This window comes from Myxocyprinus asiaticus, chromosome 41 (genome assembly GCF_019703515.2).
Source record: "Myxocyprinus asiaticus isolate MX2 ecotype Aquarium Trade chromosome 41, UBuf_Myxa_2, whole genome shotgun sequence".
In the NCBI taxonomy this organism is placed as follows: Eukaryota; Metazoa; Chordata; class Actinopteri; order Cypriniformes; family Catostomidae; genus Myxocyprinus; species Myxocyprinus asiaticus.
The window spans coordinates 4,892,947-4,917,032 of NC_059384.1; the positions used below are offsets into that span (position 1 = coordinate 4,892,947).

General features: G+C 36.8%; 2 protein-coding genes across 5 annotated transcripts in view; one reads left to right on the plus strand and one right to left on the minus strand.

Moving 5' to 3' along the window:
- The window catches only part of LOC127431556 (potassium voltage-gated channel subfamily C member 1-like), an 80,156-nt gene extending 71,869 nt beyond the window's left edge, over nucleotides 1–8,287 (minus strand). For 2 of the 4 annotated variants that reach the window (XM_051682018.1, XM_051682019.1), the window contains exon 1: nucleotides 7,694–8,184. The gene's annotated coding sequence lies outside the window, so the exon portion shown is untranslated. Of the gene's footprint in view, nucleotides 1–7,693 lie in introns of all 4 variants that reach the window. The other 2 variants (XM_051682020.1, XM_051682021.1) reach the window with 2 other exon arrangements.
- A 5,957-nt stretch (nucleotides 8,288–14,244) lies between these two features.
- LOC127431569 (dynein axonemal assembly factor 3-like) lies at nucleotides 14,245–22,677 on the plus strand. Its single transcript, XM_051682038.1, has 12 exons — nucleotides 14,245–14,339; nucleotides 14,565–14,685; nucleotides 14,896–15,008; nucleotides 15,140–15,233; nucleotides 16,222–16,382; nucleotides 16,471–16,647; nucleotides 16,825–16,947; nucleotides 17,054–17,176; nucleotides 19,810–20,011; nucleotides 20,752–20,866; nucleotides 22,157–22,231; nucleotides 22,335–22,677. Exons 2-12 carry the CDS (start codon nucleotides 14,604–14,606, stop codon nucleotides 22,471–22,473), a joined length of 1,404 nt encoding a protein of 467 aa, XP_051537998.1. The 5' UTR covers nucleotides 14,245–14,339; nucleotides 14,565–14,603; the 3' UTR covers nucleotides 22,474–22,677.
- Nucleotides 22,678–24,086: the final 1,409 nt, after the last annotated feature.

The following is a 24,086-nucleotide window of genomic DNA, read 5'->3' on the forward strand; positions in this document are numbered from 1 at the left end:
TATTAATACAAATAATTATTTTACAAGTGCCTAACTAGAGGATGTTTATGGTTGCCGTGTAAAGTAACAACTTGATGCATTAATATAGTATGTACAGTCACAGGTGTGCATATATTAGCATTTTACAGTGGCTTTGAATGTGGCTCATCCAATCAAGCCTGATCTCATCAAAATTATAGTATGTGGTTCATTACATGTGTCGTGGCAGTTCCGAGGTGAAACGTCCACTGCGTGGCGCTAAAAGCGAAAAGTTAAATGTTCTCCCAAAGGTTTATGCTCTATCGAGTTTTAAATAAAACGAAACCTTAAACCTAAACCTAACTGATAGTGTCATAAAAGCAAATGTGAGATGAAAAACTCAATTGGTGAAGCAACCACATCATTTTGTGGTGCTTCTATGACACTTTCGACTTATGTGCTCTTTAGGACTTGTACTCCTGTCCTTTGCATTGCAAGTGCAACGCTCTATCAGTGGAGCTACTGCGCAATTCCATCATGTTTGATCAAGCTTGTAAATGTAGTTGGTCATGTAATGCATGTTAAAATGTATTGCCTTGCAAGTCATGCACTATAGTTTGATAAAATAGCATTGTACAAGGAACAGGACAAAAAGCAAGTGTTTATGTACTGACATATTTTCATTTTACTTGCGATTTGTGTGAATAAAAGTCATTTTTGTTGTTGCGCCTCTAGTGTTTATTTCACTGGGAAACTGTCACGATACGTAGAATGAGCCATGTAAAAATCATTTTGCAAAAATCCAGGTATAGTAACATGATGCTATGAGACCAGACTGATCCAGTCAGAATCTACCCATTTAATAACAGATATTTTTTTAGGTATTGTTGTGAGGGACAGAACAATGACCTAAAAAATGAAAAGCAACTAGAGATCACAAAATGAAGAATGAAGAATTAAAAGGACATGTAACAAGCTGAAAACTGGTTTATCAGCTGATAAGTGCCCCAAATCCCTCTAAAACCAGCCAACAGACCGACCTGACCAGCTGTTGTTTTCAACAGGGTCATGATAAAGAAAGAAGGTGCAGCAAGTACACAAGATAAATATAAAGAGCAAAAGAGAGAAAACTGAGATTGCAGTAGGCATTAAAGATGACGCCAGCAGCAGTGTGTATGCATTCCACTTCTGCGGTTTAAAAAGCCTCCTCAGGGTGGTAGAGCCCACTGTCTGTAAGACCCTCACATCACTTTGTCCGACACAGTGAAGCGCCCAATAGGCTATGAAGGGAACTGCAGCATTGCAGAGTGCTGCAGTCACCTCCCCTTTGCAGTGACACCACACTCACTGTCCTGTACCTCTCATCTCGCCGTGCAATACACCACACATCCATTTCTGTCTTGATTTTACCTTTTCGCTAATAATTTCCAATTTTCAATTGAGACGTTTATCAAAAACACACTCCATCTCACATCGTCATACACTTCTCTCCCTCCTTCAAAGGTCAAAACATCAGATTCACTGGTGCAGAGAGAAATATAACATGAATGGGCTCAGAGAGAGAGAGAGAGAGAGAGAGAGAGATAAAAGGACAATCTTTTCCCCGCCAGCTAGCAGTCTAATCTCATGCAAGCATACTTTAAATAAAACCAAAACGAAACACATTTGTATTCGCATTAAAATCCCTCAACCTCTCTGATAGACATATAAATGTGATGCTCCGGCAAAGCATCAGTGGTGTGCCTGTTTCTACAGCTGTGAAGTACATCTCAAAAGCAGACTCTGTGATTGTGTCACATTTTCATTCAGCAGCGTGAAGAAGAGCAGACTTCATATTGTCAGCTTCAGCAGTTGTTTTGAGTTGTGTCCTTAAGGGCAAACTATCATTCGTAGCAACCTGTGAGCACAAACACCTGGCCCATTATCCTCCAAACAAAAGACTGAGCCACTGCGCCATTGACTACCATTACAAAACGCCTTCCTCTTTTTGGAAACGTGTGCTGCACACTAAACTGTTGCAACTGAGATTAAACAAAGATATTATAAATACCGGACTACAGGCATCATTGTTTAAATGCACTTAGTAATACTGTCTTAATTTAGAATGACTAAACACCAATAAATGAGGTAAAACATCTCAAATAATAATTCAAAATCTGTGAAATTCAAGGTTTAGAATTAACAACATCTGTACATTACAGATTCACATTTACCTACTAACAAATGAACAAACAAGCATTATCGGTTAGATATAAACTTCTCTCACCCATTAACTCACCCTCATGTTGTTATAAACCCGTATGACTTTCTTTTGTGGAATACAAAAGGAGATATTTCCACTTTCATTGCATAATTTTTCCATCTAATGGAGGTGAATAGTGACTCAGGCAAACATTCTATATAGCATCTCCTTTTGTGTTCTACAGAAGAAAGTAAGAAAGTCATATGGTTTGGAAATAATTACAGAATTAAAATTTTTGGGCGAACTATCACTTTAACAGAAAATTATGCTTCTAAAATGAGGGCTCGAAATTAGCGGCTATTTTATGCATCTTTACATGGTTAACTTTTAGTACTACAGTATGTTTAAAAAGATTTCAGTCATACAAAATGATAAATATTATGTGGCATTTAGGGAGGAAAATAGGACTTTTTCAGTTCAGATACAGTGATCAACAAGGACTCGTTATGCTCAGTATATAAATATACCCATTAAGATGTCGCAAAGAGATTCTTGTTGAATAGAGAGAGAAAAAAACACAAATGTTAGAGTGAATCCATTAGGAGTATTTCAAACCTTTGGACACCAGTGAACAAAACCACAGTCCCACTCTGCAGCCCTCTTGGGAACACTCCCAGGCAGCTATTTTCTATGGATACAAGCGACATAAAAGTACAGCTCCTAACTACTTAAATAGAAAAAGACCAAAATCTCCCAAAACTGAACATATTTAAAATCAGCAGTAAAATCTGACAACAATGGTATCATAAATTGTTCTTCTTTAGCTCAGATCAAGCAAAAAATAACTGTTTTTCAGGCCGGCCCAGCTAATGCACATGCACATTTTCTCGAGTTGACTTACAGGTGATGTCTGTATCTAAAAAGTGATTGGCTCTTTTACCTGTAAGGTAGGACTGCCTTTCCTACACCCGCTATATTGCATGTTCCAATTTCTCCCATTTATTTTAATACAAGTGCTCCATCTTAGCTAAACAGTCTCTGAACAAACATAGAAATGTAACCCTGCATAAGCAGACTGGGAAAGGATTACAGGAAACATTTATTGAGTAAGAGGTCAAAGTTGCTAAATGAGGAAAGCGTATCATCTTACAGTGAGTATAACCCTTAAACCTCTGCTTCTGAGAGCCCGGCTCTTTCTCAAGTTCAACAGCAATTACAGCAAGAAAGAGGGAGAGAAGAGGCAGAAACTATTAGCAGTATTGCAGTGATGGGGCACAGTGACATCATAATGTAATTGTTAACTATACCAATCAAAAAGAGATTCACTATGACCAATTCAGTTCTTTAACAATCTGTATAGTAGAGCACTATATTAATTAGATGTCTTAACTATTGCAACTAAAGTAGGGAAATTCAGCAATATAATTGATTACTGGTTAGGTTCTTCAAGTCCTTAAACATGCAAAATGTTGCATTGAACAAGGAAAGTTAGCAGCTAACCAATATATACGAACCAATATTGACATTCATTGCATCTAAAATAGTATCAAGCAAGTAAAGTAACCTTAATAAATAACAATATAGGCTCAAACTCACTGTAATCAAACTATATAAGAACTAATGCCATCTACAGTAGTACATAACTTTCAATCAGCCTTATAACACTATACAAAAATCAAAATAAAAGAGTATGTTTTACAGAGACAAACTATAGAGATAATACAGTACTTCAAGACGTCTACAGATCTGCTGCGCTGAAAGTAGTTCAGAAAATAACACTGAGAATAAATAACTACAGAAAATATGGCTGACACAGAGGAAGAAAAGGAAGCAGATTTTTAAGTTAACAATACAGTTTGAGACGTGAAAAGTGTGTGTGTGAGATATATCCATAAACGTTAAAATACTCACTGTTTCAGAGGTCACAAGACAAACAATATGTGTGTTAACATGATTTTTTGTAATAAAATCACTTACTACCCTTTTCTGTGTAAAGTTATAGTCAATTTTCCAACTTCCGTGCCATGATAACCAAATGCCGTAAACCCTTACACCCTAAAACGACCATAAAAATTACGGTTTAAACAACTTTACAGCTCAATTAATACACAGAAGAATTAATATAAGTGCTTTTATAAAATTATATGCTTCACATTTCCGCCTCCATTCACTTCTATTGTAAGTGCCTCACTGTAACCTCCATTTTTCACTTGCTTTTTCATTTGAAGTTGTACGATTTCTAGATATGAAAATACATGGATGTGTAATGCAGAAGTAAGCGAAAGTTCTGTGGCTGTGTCTAGAAGGTAACCCTCCTGCAGCCTTAGTCTGGCGAGAGTCTCATTCGCTGTCGCTACGGTTAGGTTTATGGTTCGATTTAGTGGTAGGGTTAAGGTTAGGTTTAGGTGTAGGGTTTCTTTACCACTCTAAATAAACACACGCACACACACACAAAAAACAGTGTGTGAACATTCAATGCGGCTCTCGCGACACTTTAGGTAACTGGGTGGTTACCTTCTAGACACGACCAAGTTCTGCGTATCAGACATTGTGAACATGCATATAAATTGTATGCCCTAACCCAAACCCCATATCTAAACCTAAATATAGAGTAGAGTGTGTAAGGATGATTTGAAGCGTAAATAGTAAGTTTTGTATTGTATTAATAGAGCGCAACAGTGCCCGCCCACTTTTTCAGCCGTCTGGTTTCCAGAAGTATTTTCCCCATCCATTTCTTCAATAAACATTTTATAAAATCCATAAAAGAGTTGTAAGCCATGAATCAAACCAACCAGCTCCGAGGAGATTCACAACATCACAAACTTTGTTTTGAGGTAAAAGATTATTTGAAAATCAGACATAAAGACAAATGTACAAGACTGTGTACTTACCGTCTTTCATGAGGGCACGGACTACAATCCTATGAAGCATTGCAAAGGATGTCATTGAAAAAAAAAAAAAAAAACGATGGGAATGTATAAAACTATTGATTTTCGATTGTCATTATATAAGTATAGATACAATATATTTACATTTTTTTGCAAAATATTCTGATATGTACAAATATATAAGTAGTTTAAGGGTGAAGCGTGACTGACTCGATTACCTCATTCACAGTGCGTCATGGGAGCGCGCGGTAGAAACGAGGCACGTTTCGTGGGTTTCGTTGTCTGCGGTTCTCTGATTGGTGGACTTTTTCTGCTATATCATGGGTAATGTAGTTGTTTACCATGAATTCCGCTATCAAACAAGATTTTTTTAACAATGAAGTTGAAATAACGCAGACATATGGCTTCAGCGGAAGCATATACCATCGATGAACAACCTCGTAGCTCACGGTAGCTCTGTCTTTAAAGTTTTATAAGTTAATGTTGAAAATCAATTTGTCTATGGGATAAATGAATGGGATTTTTACTTCTGGAGCCCGACTGTTGCGCTCTATTGTCGAGATTTAGGAGATGAGGGAGAGTCACCTGATTGGCTGTTGCAAAATAATTCGATTTCATACAATATAGCCAACTCGATATATCTACGATATAGATTTCCCCGTTTTTTAAAGGAAGGACGAGTCTAATTTTTTTTTTTTGTGGTAATCAACATTATGCCACAAATGCTGTTGATTGAGCTTAACTTGTATTGAACCCAAAATATTCCTTTAAGCTATTTATGGTATTTACGTTTTAACAGAAAATGAAAGCTACTCAGTTTATTTACACACAAATGAATATAAATGGAACAGTAATGGGAGGATTATTAATTATTTTATTTTTTCTCCCCTTTTCTCCCCAATTTGGAATGCCCAATTCCCAATGCGCTCTAAGTCCTCGTGGTGGCGTGACTTGCCTCAATCCGGGTGGTGGAGAACGAATCTCAGTAGCCTCCGCGTCTGACACCGTCAATCCACACATCTTATCACGTGGCTTGTTGAGCGTGTTACTGCGTAGACGTAGCGCGTGTGGAGGCCCATGCTATTCTCCGTGGCATCCACGCACAACTCACCACGAACCCCACCGAGAGACAGAACCACACATTATAGTGACCACAAGGAGGTTACCCCATGTGACTCTACCCTCCCTAGCAACCAGGCCAATTTGGTTGCTTAGGAGACCTGATTGGAGTCACTCAACACGCCCTGGATTCGAACTCACAACTCCAGGGGTGGTAGTCGGCGTCAATACTCGCTGAGCTACCCTCCACTTAAGCACTTAAGCAATAAACCCATCAGGGTCACATCTAGCCATGATTAACTTGATTCAATTAAATTCAAAAAAGTGTAATCTAACAGTCTATACTTTAATATAAGAACTGGATGTTTAAAAAAAAAAAAAAATCTAATATCTGTTCTTATTTGCTCAATGTGTGAAAGGCTGCTTATGTTTTACTTAGATATTTGGACAAGCATAAATTTGAATCCACAAAGCATGTGTCAGATCTGAAAAGCTACTATATTAGAACAGGTACAAATGGGACAAAATTAGGGCAATAAACCCAGCTCGGTCACATCTTGCAATGATTAAATTTCAATTTAATTAAGTTTAATCTAACCACCTAAAACAAATAATCATCCAAGCAGAGCAGTCTTAAGGACTGCTAAATACAAGAACCAGATGTTCGAAAACATTCTAATATTTGTTCTATTATGCTTAATGTGTGAAGGGTAATTTTATTAAATGCAAATATGGATATATTTGGACAAGTATGAATCGCATGGATCAGAATCGACAAAGCATGTGTTGTTGAAGGTATATCGGCTTCTCAGTTTGCACAGTCGTACCACACTATTCCTCGCTGAGTTCAGCATCCATGGACAGCTCTTAAATGATTAACCCTGTATAAAAAATATACAGTCTGACACCTCCCATTTCTGCCTTCTTCCATGCTTTTATTTCACGAGTTTCACACAAGCATTTCTGATGTCTGTAGTCTGCTACTCTCTCACTGATTACTCATCCCTGCAGGAAAAAACGATGATCCTACTATAGTTATCCACAGTGACTGCTTCCATTCGGGCCAACAGGTGAAAATACTCCCGAGCAAACAGTGTAAATCTTAAATCTTGCATTCAAAATAATTCTGGCTGCGTGTGAAGATACAGTATATCCTCAAATAGACAGTGCAAAATATGTGGACATGTATGTAGTGTGTTCTGTCCGTCATTTCAGACACCTGTTAGTGTGCCAGTATATTCAGGTCAATAAATTCTGCACACATGCTGGTGTGACTGGTTTATGCATCAGTGCATCTGTCACCATGAAAACACCAGCATTAGGGCAGACACAAAGCAGTACTTGTTGAATGTTGTGAAAGTAAGACTCAAAGACAATGCTCGCCTGATTATATATCTCATAGAACAAAACAGACTCTGAAAGCATCCCAAATTAGACCATTTATCAGTGAAAACATGGAACAGACAAACAGATACATGGATACTTTATTTAAGCACAGGATTGAAAATTGCATGCAACATAAACCAGACACAATCAACACATTACACAAAACTGGATATTGACATAAGTACACAATATACACAACTACACTGAGTAGTATACTCACTTGGCTCGGGTTGAGTTCAGATATGTTAATCCATAAGAATTAACCGATGCTTTTCATTGATCACGACATGTATGATCCAGCTGAGCAAAGAATCGGATTGGAATAAGACACTAGTAAATAAAACCATTAACACTAATTAAAATAATATGTGTAATAAGCCATCCTCGCCTTCACGGGTAGCGTGCACGGATAATTTCACCACCCTAATTGCATCGCGCTCCTCCCTGCGCGTGTGAACGGGGCTTTTTTTTTTTTTTTGGCGTGGATGAGAGGAATGATGATGAAGACGATGTTGTTGGTGGTGGTAATTCCCCCGTTTTGAATCAACGCAAGCATTTCATGTTTCAGACAGACGCAACACACACACTCATGCACGCACGCACGCACACACACTCGCGGGTCCCTGGCGGAACTGAACAGTGCTCATTTATTTATTTATTTATCACATTTTTCTCTTTCAGATGTCACGCGTGGGCGGTGGGTGATTGCGACTGCGCACGCGAACGGAACAGTGGCGCGCGCTGGTGGCAAAGAGGTGCAAAGGGGCCGTTCAGTTTTATTATCAGTATAACCGTGTAGGCTAATCTTTATTTATTTGTATTTAAAATTGTAGTTTTAGTCCATATTGTGCAGGGAGCAACTTTGCAAGCTTTCAAGTCATCTACAAATTTACTCTACATCCATATCTAAATGTCAATATTGTATCTCCTCTCTTGTTCATACTACTAAAAAAAATGTATGGAACCAAGTGAACTTAAATTAACCGAGTTGACTTTACTGCTTTACTCATTGAGCAATTGCTATGCTAATCAAAGCATAGTGTTTCCCATTAGCATCTCAAATATATATATATATATATACAGGGTTGAAGAGTAACAGAACACATGTAACAGGATTACGTATTTAAAATACAAAATATAAGTAACTGTATTCCATTACAGTTACAATTTAAATCATTGGTAATTAGAATAGTTACATTTAAAAAGTATTTTGATTACTGAAGAGATTACTTTGCATTTTATTGTCATTTGTTTCATTTAATATTTAGTCCTTTCAGATGGAAAACATTTATACATATAAATGATGTGATCCAAAGTGCATTTGAACAGCGGTGAAACACTTTCTTATGATGTGTTACATTCATACGAGCAGACAGAGAAGTAAGTTTGAAGTAAGTTTGGAGCAGAAGTTTAAAAGTGTTATTCTTTCCAGATAAGTTTGGTGAAATTAATTGTGGTGATGTTTTATCTGTTTCATTCTGTGATGCTCAATACATGAATTCTATACTGGAAGACCATAATTATGAGATGTGAAATTGGTAGTATGATGTTTTATGATGTTTAAAATGAATTTTAATTTGATTTCCCTTTGCATCCCATTTTTCCTTCCTTTGCAGGATGTCCATGTCTTCCCTTAAGGGAAGGAAAAAACGAATTGATTTGAAATAAAAATGTGGACATTGTTATTCAGTATAAATGAAATTGTGCTTTTAATAATACATTTTGTTCCAAAGTTGCTGTACAGATAATATTGATCTTTTGTGAACAGTGTTCATAATGTATGTCCAAATAAATATATTTATTTATATTATATGTGGTTCTTTCTACGCTAAATAAAACGCAATTTTCCCAACTTGTATCCACCTTTTTCCTGGGGGTCTTACTGGGGAAACAAATGTGGGTGGGACTTCCGCCAGAAGTTGTTCTACAGCATTCCCAAGCTCTGGCTGCAGTCATTTTAAGACCCTGTTTACAGCTGGTAATAAAACACATTTCGGATGATCCAATTACAAAGGTCAGCGCTAAATATAGTTGTAAACGGGGTGCAAAATGTTTTGTGATTGGATCACAAAAAACACATAAAGAGGTAGTCAAAAACCACATCGCATTTTAAGTTTAAAATGGCATCCTGATGCATCCCGGACAGCAGCAAAGTACCACCTCTCACCAGTCAATCACCCGACGAACAAAAGTTTAAAATTAAAAATTACATGCGGATTTAAAATGAAATAACTGTCCGATCGGAAAACTTGAAAAAGCGATTGCATACCCAAGTATGAGAACTTCACAGCTCTTCCTCAGTGTGCTGATTTGAGCATGCAGGGTGACAAGATGACAAGCACACACATCTGAAGCTGAACTAACTCATGTACTCCACTAAAACAACCAATAATTTAGCTAGAAATTTTGCGTTTGTGTTTAGATTAAATCTCAACTGCATCTGGGAGAATTTTTGTTCATGCTTTCTTTGTCTTTATGACTTTTTTTTTTGCAGTTTATTAACATTCAGTAAGTATGATATAATGATTGATGTACAGTTGTGCTCAAAAGTTTGCATACCCTGGCAGAAATTGTGAAATTTTGGCATTGATTTTGAAAATATGACTGATAATGCAAAAAAATAAAACACAGGTAACCTCAGGAGAAATACAGGCTGCTCTGGAAAAAGACGGTGTGGTTGTTTCAAGGACCACAATACGACGATACTTGAACAAAAATTAGCTGCATGGTCGAGTTGCCAGAAAGAAGCCTTTACTGCGCCAATGCCACAAAAAAGCCCGGTTACAATATGCCCGACAACACCTTGACACGCCTCACAGCTTCTGGCACACTGTAATTTGAAGTGACGAGACCAAAATAGAGCTTTATGGTCACAACCATAAGTGCTATGTTTGGAGACGGGTCAACAAGTATTGTGCTCCTTGAAACAACCACACCGTCTTTTTCCAGAGCAGCCTGTATTTCTCCTGAGGTTACCTGTGGGTTTTTCTTTGTATCCCGAACAATTCTTCTGGCAGTTGTGGCTGAAATCTTTCTTGGTCTACCTGACCTTGGCTTGGTATCAAGAGATCCCTGAATTTTCCACTTCTTAATGAGTGATTGAACAGTACTGACTGGCATTTTCAAGACTTTGGATATCTTTTTATATCCTTTTCCATCTTTATAAAGTTCCATTACCTTGTTACGCAGGTCTTTTGACAGTTCTTTTCTGCTCCCCATGGCTCAGTATCTAGCCTGCTCAGTGCATCCACGTGAGAGCTAACAAACTCATTGACTATTTATACACAGACACTAATTGCAATTTAAAAAGCCACAGGTGTGGGAAATTAACCTTTAATTGCCATTTAAACCTGTGTGTCACCTTGTGTGTCTGTAACAAGGCCAAACATTCAGGGGTATGTAAACTTTTGATCAGGGCCATTTGGGTGATTTCTGTTACCATTATGATTTAAAAAGGAGCCAAACAACTATGTGATAATAAATGGCTTCATATGATCACTATCCTTAAATAAAAGACAATTTTTGCATGATCAGTCATATTTTCAAAATCAATGCCAAAATTTCACAATTTCTGCCAGGGTATGCAAACTTTTGAGCACAACTGTATGTCCATATGAAATCATACACGCTCTCCTCAAAATCCCAACACCACAACAAAATAATGAATGGAAATACGCCGCAACAACAGCTGTGTTAACTTGACAGTGGAAGTAATGCCCATATTTCTCGCTAAGCATCATGGGACGTATGAAAAAGGTGGATAGCTAATACGCATATGTGTTCTCAAGTTGATTGTCAGGCGATGTTTGTATCTAAAAGGTGATTGGCTCTTTTACCTGTAAGGCGGGACTTCCTTTCTACATGCAATGACCGTTGGCTGCCGTTGGGCGTTCTCCCATTCATTTTAATAGAAGTGGCCCATCTCTGCGGCTGTGTCAAAGTCTTTCTAGCAAGTCAGTCCACTGTCGTCCATCTTTGGAATGCTCTCGGGAGGCTATTTCCAGTCACGACAGTGCAGCTCCAATCTACTTGAATGGGTGGACACCGAAAACTCAAAGAACATATTTTAAACCAGCAATAAAATCTGATAATATTGGAATCATAAATTGTGCTTCTTTACCTGATATTACGCTAAAACGCAATTTTCCCGGCTTGTATAGCTAATGTGCATGCACGTTAGCGAGTTGACTGACAGGCGATGTCTGTATCTAAAAGGTGATTGCCCCCGCAACCCCCCCCCCCCCGGTCTCTAAAATGTATATACATTTACATTTATATACAGTACATATGTAAAATGTGTAAGAAATATATTTTTTCCATAAAAAATATATATATATATTGGCTGTTGTAATAATAGTCCCACATGAACTTACAAAATGTATGTAGGGTTTCTTGCTGGCATGATGTAGAGTAAACTACTAAGAACCATCTTATGGTAACTTGATGTTGAAAATGTATTTAAATTAATAGGTCTCATTAATGTTGCTTTCATTAGGCTACAGTGAAAATTGTTAATACTTTATGATTCCAGTGTTGTCAGATTTTACTGCTGATTTAAAGTATGTTCTCTTTATTTTATTTGTTATTTTTCTCCCTTTTTCTCCCCAATTTGGAATGCCCAATTCCCAATGCGCTCTAGGTCCTCGTGGTGGTGTAGTGACTTGCCTCAATCTGGGTAGTGGAGGATGAATCTCAGTTGCCTCCGCATCTGTGACTGTCAACCGCATTACCGTGGAGACATAGCACGTGTGGAGGCTTCACGCTGTCCTCTGCAGCATCCACGCACAACTCACCACACGCCCCACCGAGAGCAAACCACGAGGAGGTTACCCCACGTGACTCTACCCTCCCTAGCAACCGGGCCAGTTTGGTTGCTTAGGAGACCTGGCTGGAGTCACTCAGCACACACTGGATTCAAACTCGCAACTCCAGGGGTGGTAGTCAGCGTCTTAACTCACTGAGCTACCCAGGCCCCTGAAGTATGTTCTATGATCGTAATCTTGTTTAGGAGATTTAGGTCTTTCGCCATCCAAGTAGATAGGAGCTGCACTGGCATGACTGGAAACAGCCTCCCGAAAGTGTTCCAAAGATGGTCGACAGTGGACTGACTTGCTAGAAAGAAATTGAGGATGCATCGAATGGTGACTTGTGGGCAAGAACTTGGTATTACGGTGGCAGACGAAGGACATTTATCGTTTTGTTTTTTCATCAAGAGTTTCCTGCTGTAAACTCGCTAAAATCTGAGGCCCTGTCCCAATACCCACACTTGCGGTCTTGGCCACTTGAGTGCACGTGACAGGAAGTAAGTGTTCAAGACTGTCCCATGTCTAAAACAGAAGCCTTAAGAAGAAGCAGCCTTTATTTTTGTCACACATTATACATTTTGAACATATAGAGTGAAAATATTTTTTTTTTTTTTGCATATCAAAACACAGGGTCAGAGCACAGAGTCAGCCATTATTTGGTACCCCTGGAGCAGATAGGGTCAAGGGCCTTGCTCAAGGGCCCAACAGTGGCATCTTAGCAGTGAGGGGGCTTGAACCCCCAACCTTCTGGTCAGTAACCCAGAGCCTTAACCACTGAGCCACCACTGCCCACACTAAATCCACACTAGTGCGAATACCACTACAGAGCAGTCTTTCAGACTAATTGTATCCCAGAGTTCATCATGATCAGGAGCCCACACCCCGCCTACCTGAGCGATCTGTGTATTTTCGCCATGATGACGTCAAGGGAAGCTTTTCAACATAGGTTATTTATTATAATCAGATAGTGAAACGTAAGTGAAGCATATATTTCTTTTAGTATAAATGAAAGTATTCAACATTATATAACGTGTTTGGGATGACTTAATATCAGCATCATAATTACAAAATATTATTTATGTGTATATTTATATACCTCTTGTTATCCTTCTCTCAAAGTGATCACCTTATTTTGTTTGTTCTTGCCTAATACTGCTGGTGATTTTGGTAATGTATCAGCCAGTGTGGCATACAACATATGGTCTAGTAAATGTTGTTTTAAAATTAAAAATGTATCAACTACTATCACAGGTTCTTTCTCATCTTTATGTATTTAAAATATATGATTTAATGCTTTTTATTTGTTGTATGAAACCACATACTGATAAGTTGTGTAAAGCAGTCTTTGGTCGTCTTATTTAAATGACAAGTCAAAGCATATAATTTAAATGGTTTGTATTGGTAGCTATTAAAGAATCACACAGGTTTATAGAATAAAGTTTTATAGACTTTATAAACACAGGTTTATAGAAACAAAGTAGAAAGAAATTGCTTATATTTCATATTTTACAGCAGTTATGGATGACGCAGTTTTACAGTTAATTTTTTTTTTTAATGTGCAAAGTATTGAAAATCAAAATGAGTAAAAAAAACTTTTACAATTATTTTCACACAATAAAAATATTATAAACATTTTTACTTATTTTCTACAGCACAATACACTTCCAACAACCAGTATGTATCAGTGTATTAATAAATGCAAAGATGGGTTAACATTTTCAGTTATTAATTATTTTTAGTAGGCTATAACCGTCACTGCAACCAAAAACAATCAGTCTTCAGCTGAGTGAAAATACAAAAACAGCTGTCGCAACCAGCACCAACATATTTAAGTCTTTGCGTGTCCCAATCCACACACTCGCAGTCTTCACGTGTACTTGTACACTAGTGCACTAGTGGCCAAACACCGGAAATACGTAAGACAAGTGGGTAAGTAGGCTAGAGCAAACCCGCACGTGGGAGTATTGGAACAGGGCATGAGAGTTGTTTCGCTGCGCTTCCTGTTGCTAGGCAACCGCTTCCAAACTTCAGCTCGTGTTTACACGGCACGGGAAGAGAAAGGTGAGTTTTACTTAAGATGTTTTCACTTAGCTACATATGTTATGCTACTGCTACACCGTATTTGTATATTTTATCAAATGATTATTTCCCTTTTCTGAGTGTTGCGTCACTGGTTAAATATTGAAACCTATCAATGATTAAAATATATAGATGAAATCTAGCAAATCAGCCACAACAATCCACTGGAATGGAATAGGGTATGATGTTTTTCATTAATACATTCAGGTATTATCCTGTCACATAATTTATTATTATACATGAAGAATGAACGCTGGTCGGACTGTTGAGGGTGCGGGATGTGTTACCTGGTGGGGTTTCGGACCAGCAAGAGACCTCCTGAACTCAGGTAAATCATCATATATCAGACTAATACTGTAAACCATCACATATTAGTCAAGATATAGTATAGTAGGCATAAATCACCACATTTCTGACTAAATAGCAGTATAATATAGTCAAGATTTATGTTATAGCCCCCCCCCCCCCACCCCTTCTGTTACTTTAATAATGATATATATATATATATATATATTTTTTTTTTACAATATACTTACAGACATACACACATTGAGGTCACATGGAGAGTTGAATATTTTGCTAGTGGGCAGTGGAGATCCCAGACACATCCTGAAGACCATCACTGGACTGAGAGACTCTGACACGCTACATGTGAGTGATTCTCTATAAAAGGATTAGTCACAAACTACAAGATTAAGAAATAGCCTTCATTACATATTACAATGTTCAAAATGTTTTGTGCATGCTAATGTGTTAATAATAAGATGTTTTGCATCTTGCAGGTTTGGGTTATTGAGAACAACATGGAAGTGGTTGCCAGACAGCTACTATTGATTTATCTGTCACTTCTTACCCCCGAGAACATGAGTCTACACAGTTCGTATTCTGTTTAAAAATAATATGTAGGGGAGACTGGGGCTAGTTATCATGTGGGGAAATTTTATTATTTTTTCATCAATCGAATTGTCGCATTTTTGGGGAGGGAAGCGGTCACATGTTTTAAATTATATAAATGCATATAATTTATCAATAACATTATTTATTGGCCAAATTATTTGTTGGTTTGATATTTTTGTAGGTTACATAACCTTTTATATTTTTGCTGTTTCATGAATTTTGTGTTTCATAGTTTATTTGTTTCAATTTGGCTGGAAAACCTATAATAGTCTGTTTAATGGCATGTTCGATTGTGACAACTCGCCCATATAGTTTGGCAACATGCAACGTGTTACCATTGGCCCATGTTGTCACAAAAGTTCAATGTGTGATCTTTTTTTCTTGACAATAACGATGGAATTGTAAAATATTAAAAACATTTGACAAGTAGCCCGGGACTCTCCTATTCCATTAATCCAAACTGAAAAAATTAAAATATTATAATGTAACCCCCTGTTAAAATTCAATATGAATTGCAATATTAGAACATTATGTATGCACCTTTAATTGAACTATATTTATTTAGAATAGCCAATTAACGTGATGTGCTGTGCACGCACCTAGAAAGTCTAATTACATTTTTTTCTGTTGATTAATACTGACTGTAAGGGTTTTGAGTGTCATTAGTCTGCAAAGTATATTGCAATGGAGATCCACTATGCGAAAACCTAGAAAAAACTATTCAGACACATTCTGTTGTTTCAAATAAACAGGGAAAGTATATCATTTTTTTGTAGACCTGTTTTTCTTGGTCAATCTAGCATTCAAAAATAATGCAATAAAATACATTCCAGTAAAAACAATAGACCTTCTGACTTCTGAGTTTTGCACAATGGAGATTTTGAATATTTCTTGTACTGACATTTGCATACTCTGACAATATGAGGAGTGCTCTTGTGTTTGCGTTAATGTGTGTTTTATCTTTCAGAGAAGACAGAAGTGTTTTTGGAGGTGTTTGGAAATTCTGAGATTCGCAGCATGACGGAAGAGACTCTAAAACACGCAGCAGCTCAACTCTCTCTGTCCATCACAAACACACTCTCTTCTGACTCACACACACATCCTTGCCTTGACACAAGCCTTCTGAAGGTCCAGTATATAATACATTCACACTTTTACTGCATGCCTACATCAAACTCAGTTCAGTGAAACTCAACCCTCTGATGATTTATTTTAGTTTAAGGAGAGAGATGAGCTGGTCCGGATCTTTAAACTGTGGGAACGCCCCCCATCTGTGCCAGCAAGCATGCATAAGGTCTGGGATGCCCGTGTTCGGCAGCACCTGGGTACTCGTTATGACTCAAGACAAGGGTGTTTTGACTGGGATCTCACCATGAAATTGCATCAGAGAGGCGTATGTTCAAACTATAATCTTGACAGCCAATCAGAGAAATGCAAAAAATCTCATTCTAATTATACAGATAGATAGATAGATAGATAGATAGATAGAATTCAACATTTAGTCCATGTATTCATAGAAATCACATTGTTTCCTACACAGTCCTGTGCTTTGCATTTTTGCTTGTTTTAGTGTGGCGTCATCAACAAATATCAGTATGTGAAATGGAGGGAATGTGGTGTTGCCTTTGAAATGAGGGAAGGGATTTACCAATCAGCCAATCAGAGTTTGCTGTCCACTCGAGTATTCAATCATGTGAGCTATTGCATCACATTTTACCAAAAAATCTGTAAAATACTTTTTTTTATTGTTATGTAGTCTATGATACTCTGTCATGCAACTGTGTGTGTGTTTGTACCAGAAAGGAGACAGGGTTGCAGTTAGAGGATACTGGGGTGACATTGTCTCCAGTCCATACCTGTCCTTCGGCATAGAGACAGAAAACAAAGACCTGCTGAAGAAACAGAACAATCAACATATAAAGGTAAAAGACAAGTTACTAAAAAACCTCATGAATAAATTTTAAGTGAACATCATTATATTAAAAGAGGCAGAAAGGTACCTGTCTTCTTAGAATTCTGTCCAAGAACATATTTATAACTTATAGAGTAAATTACACAGTATCTTTATTTTATTGCATATACAGTATATATACACTACCGTTCAAAAGTTTGGGGTCACTTGCCTGAAATGTTTCTCATGATCTTAAAAAGCTTTTGATCTGAAGATGTATGCTTAAATGTTTGAAATTAGTTTTGTAGAACTACATATTCATTTATTTAATTACAAAACTAAAATTTTATTTTAAAAAAAGTTTTCGAAAGTGATGACTTGGACCGAATAATAAAGAAAAGCAGCTAATAAGTGCCCAACATAGATGGGAACTCCTTCAATACTGTTTAAAAAGCATCCCAGGGTGATACCTCAAGAAGTTGGTTGAGAAAATGTCAAGAGTACATGTCTGCAAATTCTAGGCAAAGGGTGACTACTTTGAAGATGCTAAAATATTACACAGTTTTGATTTATTTTGGATTTTTTTAGTCACAACATAATTCCCATAGTTCCATTTGTTATTCCATAGTTTTGATGACTTTACTTTTATTCTAAAATGTGAAAAAAAAAATATAATAAAGAATGAGTAAGTGACCATAAACTTTTGAACGGTAGTGTATATATATATACTGACAGCCAAAAATATGTAAAAATATATAAATATTTTGAATACTGTACAGATTTTGCTGTTTTGGAAGGAAATTGGTACTTTAATTCACCAAAGTGGCATTCAGCTGATCACAAAGTATAGTCAGGACATTAATAACATGAAAAATTACTATTACAATTTGGAAAAGAGTCATTTTTGATCAAATCTAGACAGGCCCCATTTCCAGCTCCAACACCTTATCTTTGAGTAATCATGTTAAATTGCTAATTTGGTACAAGAAAATCACTTGCCATTATATCAAACACAGCTGAAAGCGATTTAGTTCATTAAATTAAGCTTAACATTGTCTTTGTGTTTGTTTTTGAGTTGCTACAGTATGCAATAGACTGGCATGTCTTAAGGTCAATATTAGGTCAGAAATGGCAAAAAAGAAACAGCTGTCTCTAGAAACTCGTCAGTCAATCATTGTTTTGAGAAATGAAGGCTATACAATGCTTGAAATTGCCAAAAAACTGAAGATTTCATACAAAGGTGTACACTACAGTCTTCAAAGACAAAGGACAACTGGCTCTAACAAGGACAGAAAGAGATGTGGAAGGCCAGATGTACAACTAAACAAGAGGATAAGTACATCAGAGTCTCTAGTTTGAGAAATAGACGCCTCACATGTCCTCAGCTGACAGCTTCATTGAATTCTACCCGCTCAACACCAGTTTCATGTACAACAGTAAAGAGAAGACTCAGGGGTGCAGGTCTTATGGGAAGAATTGCAAAGAAAAAGCCACTTTTGAAACAGAAACACAAAAAGAAAAGGTTAGAGTGGGCAAAGAAACACAGACATTGGACAACAGATAATTGGAAAAGAGTGTTTTGGATCTTAACCCCATTGAGCTTTTGTGGGATCAGCTAGACTGTAAGGCGCGTGAGAAGTGCCCGACAAGACAGCCACATCTATGGCAAGTGCTACAGGAAGTGTGGGGTGAAATGTCACCTGAATATCTGGACAAACTGACAGCTAGAATGCCAAGGATCTGCAAAGCTGTCATTGCTGCACATGGAGGATTTTTTGATGAGAACTCTTTGAAGTAGTTTAAGAAGTTCTGAACATTTTTTTCAAATTGTAATAGTAATTTTTCACGTTATTAATATCCTGACTATACATTGTGATCAGTTGAATGCCACTTTGGTGAATAAAAGTACCAATTTCTTTCCATAAGAGCATAATCTGTACATTATTATGTACAGATACACACACACACACACACACACATATATATATATATATATATATATATATATATATATATATATATATATATACAGTACTGTGCAAAAGTTTTAGGCACTTGTGAAAAACTTTCAAAGTGAGAATTTCTTAAAAAAAATAATGACATAAATCATTTTCATTAATCAAATAACGTCATACAAAGTCCAGTAAATAGAAAAAGAGCTAAATCAATACTTGCTGTGAATGCTTTTGCCTTTAAAACAGCCCCAATTCTCCTACTTACACCTGGACACAGTTTTTCTTGGTTGTTGGCAGATAGGATGTTCCAAGCTTCTTGGAGAATTCACCGCTGTTCTTTTATTTATTTATCTCAGTTGCTTCTGTCTCTTCATGCAATCCCAGACTGACCCGATGTTCAGTGGGGGGCTCTGTGGGGAACATGTCATCTGTTGCAGGGCTCCCTGTTATTCTTTTCTATTTGCAAAAGTAATGTTTGGGAGTATAACATTTATTTTTCCTATTGATACACTAAAGCTGAAAATATAAATAACCATCTTAAGACAAATGTTTTGTGAAACATCTTATGTGCATAAGACTTTTGCACAGTACTGTGTATATATATATATATATATATATATATATATATATATATATATATATATATATATATCTTGCGCGGAGATAACATTTATATCATGCTTTAACTTTCTCTGTCCACTTCTCTCAGACTGCTCGGGATATTTCTGAAGTGAACATCCAGGCATTGTTTGAAAATCTTGCAACTAGAGTAAGCTCTCCTCTGAGTGATAATGCACCCGATCCACCCGCAGACAGTCCCATAACAGCAGAGAAGAAAAAAACTACTCAACCTGCCTCTCAGACTCACACAGAATCCAAGCAACAGCCAACTCCACAACAGACAACACAGAGTAACATCCAATTATGCAGAAAAACAATTGAAGTTGTTGACAAATTACATTTGAATTGAACAAATGTTCACTCATCGTTTCCTCACCCTTATGCCGTCTCAAACTCATATGGCTTTCTTTTTTCAGTGGAACACAAATGAAGAAATTTTTAAGGGTATGTGATGTGTTTATGTCCATACAATGCAAGTCAATGGGGTCCAAATGTTCAAGCTCCAAAAAGGACATAAACGCAGTATAAAAGTAATCCATGTGACTCATGTGGTTTAATCAGCAATACAATTGGTTTTGGATGAGAAACAGACTAAAATGTCACTATAAATCTTGACATCTGCCGTCTCCATGGCGCGTTCATGAGAGAAGCTTGATTATACTTCCTTGCGCATGACGCATGCCCAGAGCATTGGTGTACATGCGTCAAGAGTTAGGAAGAGTAATTGAGCTTTTCTCATGAAAGTAGACTTGCATTGTATGGATATAAACACGTCACATATCCTTTAAAACATCTTTGTTTGTGTTCTGCATAAGAAAGAAAGTCATATGAGTTTGAGATGGCACAAGGGTGAGTAAATGATGAGAAAATAATCATATTCAGGTGAACTGTTCCTTTAATCTGCTTTTATTTACAGTGAAATTATGCAAGCAGATCAAATTGTGCTGCATAGTTTAAAAAGCCGAAAAATAGTTTATAACTGTAAGTTACAGTTCCTGTTACATTTGCTTCTGTTCCTGTGTTTTAACAGATTTGATGAATGTGAATGGAGTGAGAGTGTCGTTTCTGTCTTCAGATTCTCTCATCAAACTCCCTCTCAAAAGCAAATATAAGAACTTGTTCAACACAATCTACTGTTCAGCGAGGTAAAGCGTCAAACAGGTTTATCCATCAAAAAAGATATCCTTCAGAATCTATATAATAATATATAGATATTAATATAAAAAAATAATGTGTAAGAAAAGGGGTGAATTTCATGAAACCTGTCAAGAAATTTCCTCATATACTGTTCAGTGAGGTAAAGCATCAAACGGGTTTATCCATCAAAATAGATATCTATACAATATATAGATATTAATATATATATATATATATATATATATATATATATATATATATATATTTATTTATTTTTTTCTCCTCAATTTGGAATGCCCAATTCCCAATGCGCTCTAAGACCTCATAGTGGCGTAGTGACTCGCCTCAATCCGGGTGGCAGAGGGCGAATCTCAGTTGCCTCCACGTCTGAGACCGTCAATCCGTGCATCTTATCACGTGGCTTGTTGAGTACGTTACTGAGGAGACTTAGCGCGTGTGGAGGCTTCACGCTATTCTCTGCGGCATTGCACAACTCACCATGCGCCTCACCGAGAGCGAGAACCACATTATGGTGGCCACGAGGAGGTTACCCCATGTGACTCTACCCTCCCTAGCAACCGGGCCAATTTGGTTGCTTAGGAAGCCTAACTGGAGTCACTCAGCACGCCCTAGATTCAAACTCGTGACTCCAGGTGTGGTAGTCAGCGTATTTACTTGCTGAGCTACCCAGGCCCCCTATAGATATTAATAATAAAAATACTGTGTAAGTGAAGGGGTGAATTTCAAGAAACCTGTCGAGAAATTTACTGGTCACATTTCACCCCAAAGCCAAAAAATAAATAAATAATAGAGAAAAAAAAAATTTGCATAAAGAAAATGTAGTCTACTCTTAGAAATCTTAGAAATGTATGTATTGTGATATTATTTTCAGGATAATTAAGCATATTTAATCCCACAATTGTCATTACTGTAAAATACAGAGTATCATTCATCATTCATAACTGTAATGCATCTGGTATTGTCTATTTCATTATTGAATGATGATTCTCATTACTGTAATAGTCCTTTTTTGCAATATTTTTTCTAAACTAAAATCAATTAACTTTTAATTAAAGGTATAAAATGCTACAATGATGTATAGATCCTTCAAAATTTATATAAATTATTAATCTTACAATATGGATGCAAAATAAACTTGACTGTCCTGAAATTAATGTCACAATGCAAAACAAATCTTAAGCGTCCTAATAGTAGACTTTATTGTCTATATAATTAATTTTTTTTCCCTTTTTTACACAATGATGTGTTAAGGATTACAGTCTCTCTCTCTCTCTCAGTATGGTTCATCTGCTGGATTCCTCTCTAAGAGCGATTGCATCACCTGATGCTGCTCTTGTTATAGAGCTGGCAAAGTAAGTCTGTCATCACACATGCATTTTTGTCAGCCAATTGTGCTTATCAGTGAACAGCATTCTGTCTTTTTCTATGCTTATGTGTTCTGTTTGTCATTTTTAGTTACCTGTTAGACCTTTCCAAAGAGCAAGTGTCAGGTTTTGCTGAAAGAGTGAAAGAGATTGCAGAAGAATCAGGATTCACACCAGCACAAAACCAGAGCAGTGATGTATATGCAGTATTCACAGTGAAAAAGAACTGACCGTATAGTCTCATTTTAACACATACACTACAAATGTACTGTGAACTATATCAGCTATTTGCATTTTACAAATAAAAATTTTAGAAAGTTTGTCTAAACAGATTTATGCACCAATTTACTGTATAATGACACTTAATAATAACTCATTGTATCATTAACAAACGTCTTTGTCATATGAATCTGAAAATATATTAAAGGATTAGTTCACCCAAAAATGAAAATTCAGTCATTGTTTCCTCACTCCTGTGTTGTTATAACTCTATACGACTTTCTTTTTCTTAACACAAAGGCAGAAATTGTGAGAAAATGTTGTGCTCAGTGATGTTATACAATGGCAGTTTATGGTGACCACCTATTCAAGCTTCAAAAGAACACAAAAGTATAATTCAGAAGTTTTAATAAATTATTCCATGAGACTCATGATTGTTATGAAAGCATACGATAAGGTTTGGTGAGAAACAAACTGAAATCGAATGCATTATTTAGTGAAAATGTTTACTGACCATTGATCTTCTGTGTGCGTTCATGATAGGGCACGAGAGCAAAACTTCACACAGCCCTCTCGTGACATTGGGATGTTCAAGCATCTAAAAACAGGTCCGCCACAGCGATAGTGACAACAGGACACAACACTGAGTACTCCAAAATTCAACAGAAACATAGAGGAGGCTACAGGCAGCCACAGTCACACTGTGTCCTAACCTGATGGAAAAATGACACATGATATAAGGTATATTTTCTGTTAATCAGAATTTTTTCCTAACCAGCAGTGATGAGCGATGATACATTCCATCAGTCGATTTTCTATTTTCGACATTGCGCGGGTAACTCTGTCCACTGTGAACTGGCACCGGTCCAAAAAATAAGGCTGGGCATAGAAATGCATACATTCTGTGACTACAAACTCTTCAGACATGTTTAGTAAGTTCTGTTCTCTGTTTTTTTGTTTTTGTTTGTTTAGCTGTGTTGTGTTCTGTTGTGGCTATTGCTATGGCAGACCTGTTTTTAGATAAACGAGTTTTTGCTTGAACGCCCCTATGTCGCGAGAGGGCTGCGTGAACTGTTGCTCTCGTGGCCTATCATGAACGCACAGGAGATCAATGGCCAGTGAACATTTTCACTAAATAATACATTACCAGTTTATTTCTCACCAAACCTTATCGTATGCTTTCATAATAATCATGAGTCTCATGGAATAATTTATTAGACTTCTGAATTATACTTTTGCGTTTTTTTAAGCTTGAAGAGGTAGTCACCATAAACTCATTGTATGACATCCCTGAGCACAAAAGTTTTTCATAGTTCCTCTCTTTGTGTTAAGAAAAAGAAAGAAAGTCATAAAGGGTTATAACAACACTGGGGTGAGTAAACAATGACTGAATTTTCATTTTTGGGTGAACTATCCCTTTAATCAAGGTTTACTAATATTTGAATGTAAGTATATTATATAATGCGAAACAGACATGTCAATAAATGAAAAATAATGGGGAAAAAACAAAAAAAGGAGAATGGAGACAAGTCAAATGATTAAAAGTACTCTGAACTCATGAACAATGCTTCAATGTTTGATCATGCAGAAATCAAACATTATGTCCATTATAATAACACCACAA

Bases quoted from the DNA above. Each gene is read 5' to 3' on its own strand.
- LOC127431569 (XM_051682038.1), top strand. From the start codon at position 14,604: ATGAACGCTGGTCGGACTGTTGAGGGTGCGGGATGTGTTACCTGGTGG. The intron at 14,686-14,895 runs GTAAATCATCAT...ATATACTTACAG, and splicing joins AAGAGACCTCCTGAACTCAG to ACATACACACATTGAGGTCA. The intron at 20,012-20,751 runs GTAACATCCAAT...GTGTTTTAACAG, and splicing joins TCCACAACAGACAACACAGA to ATTTGATGAATGTGAATGGA.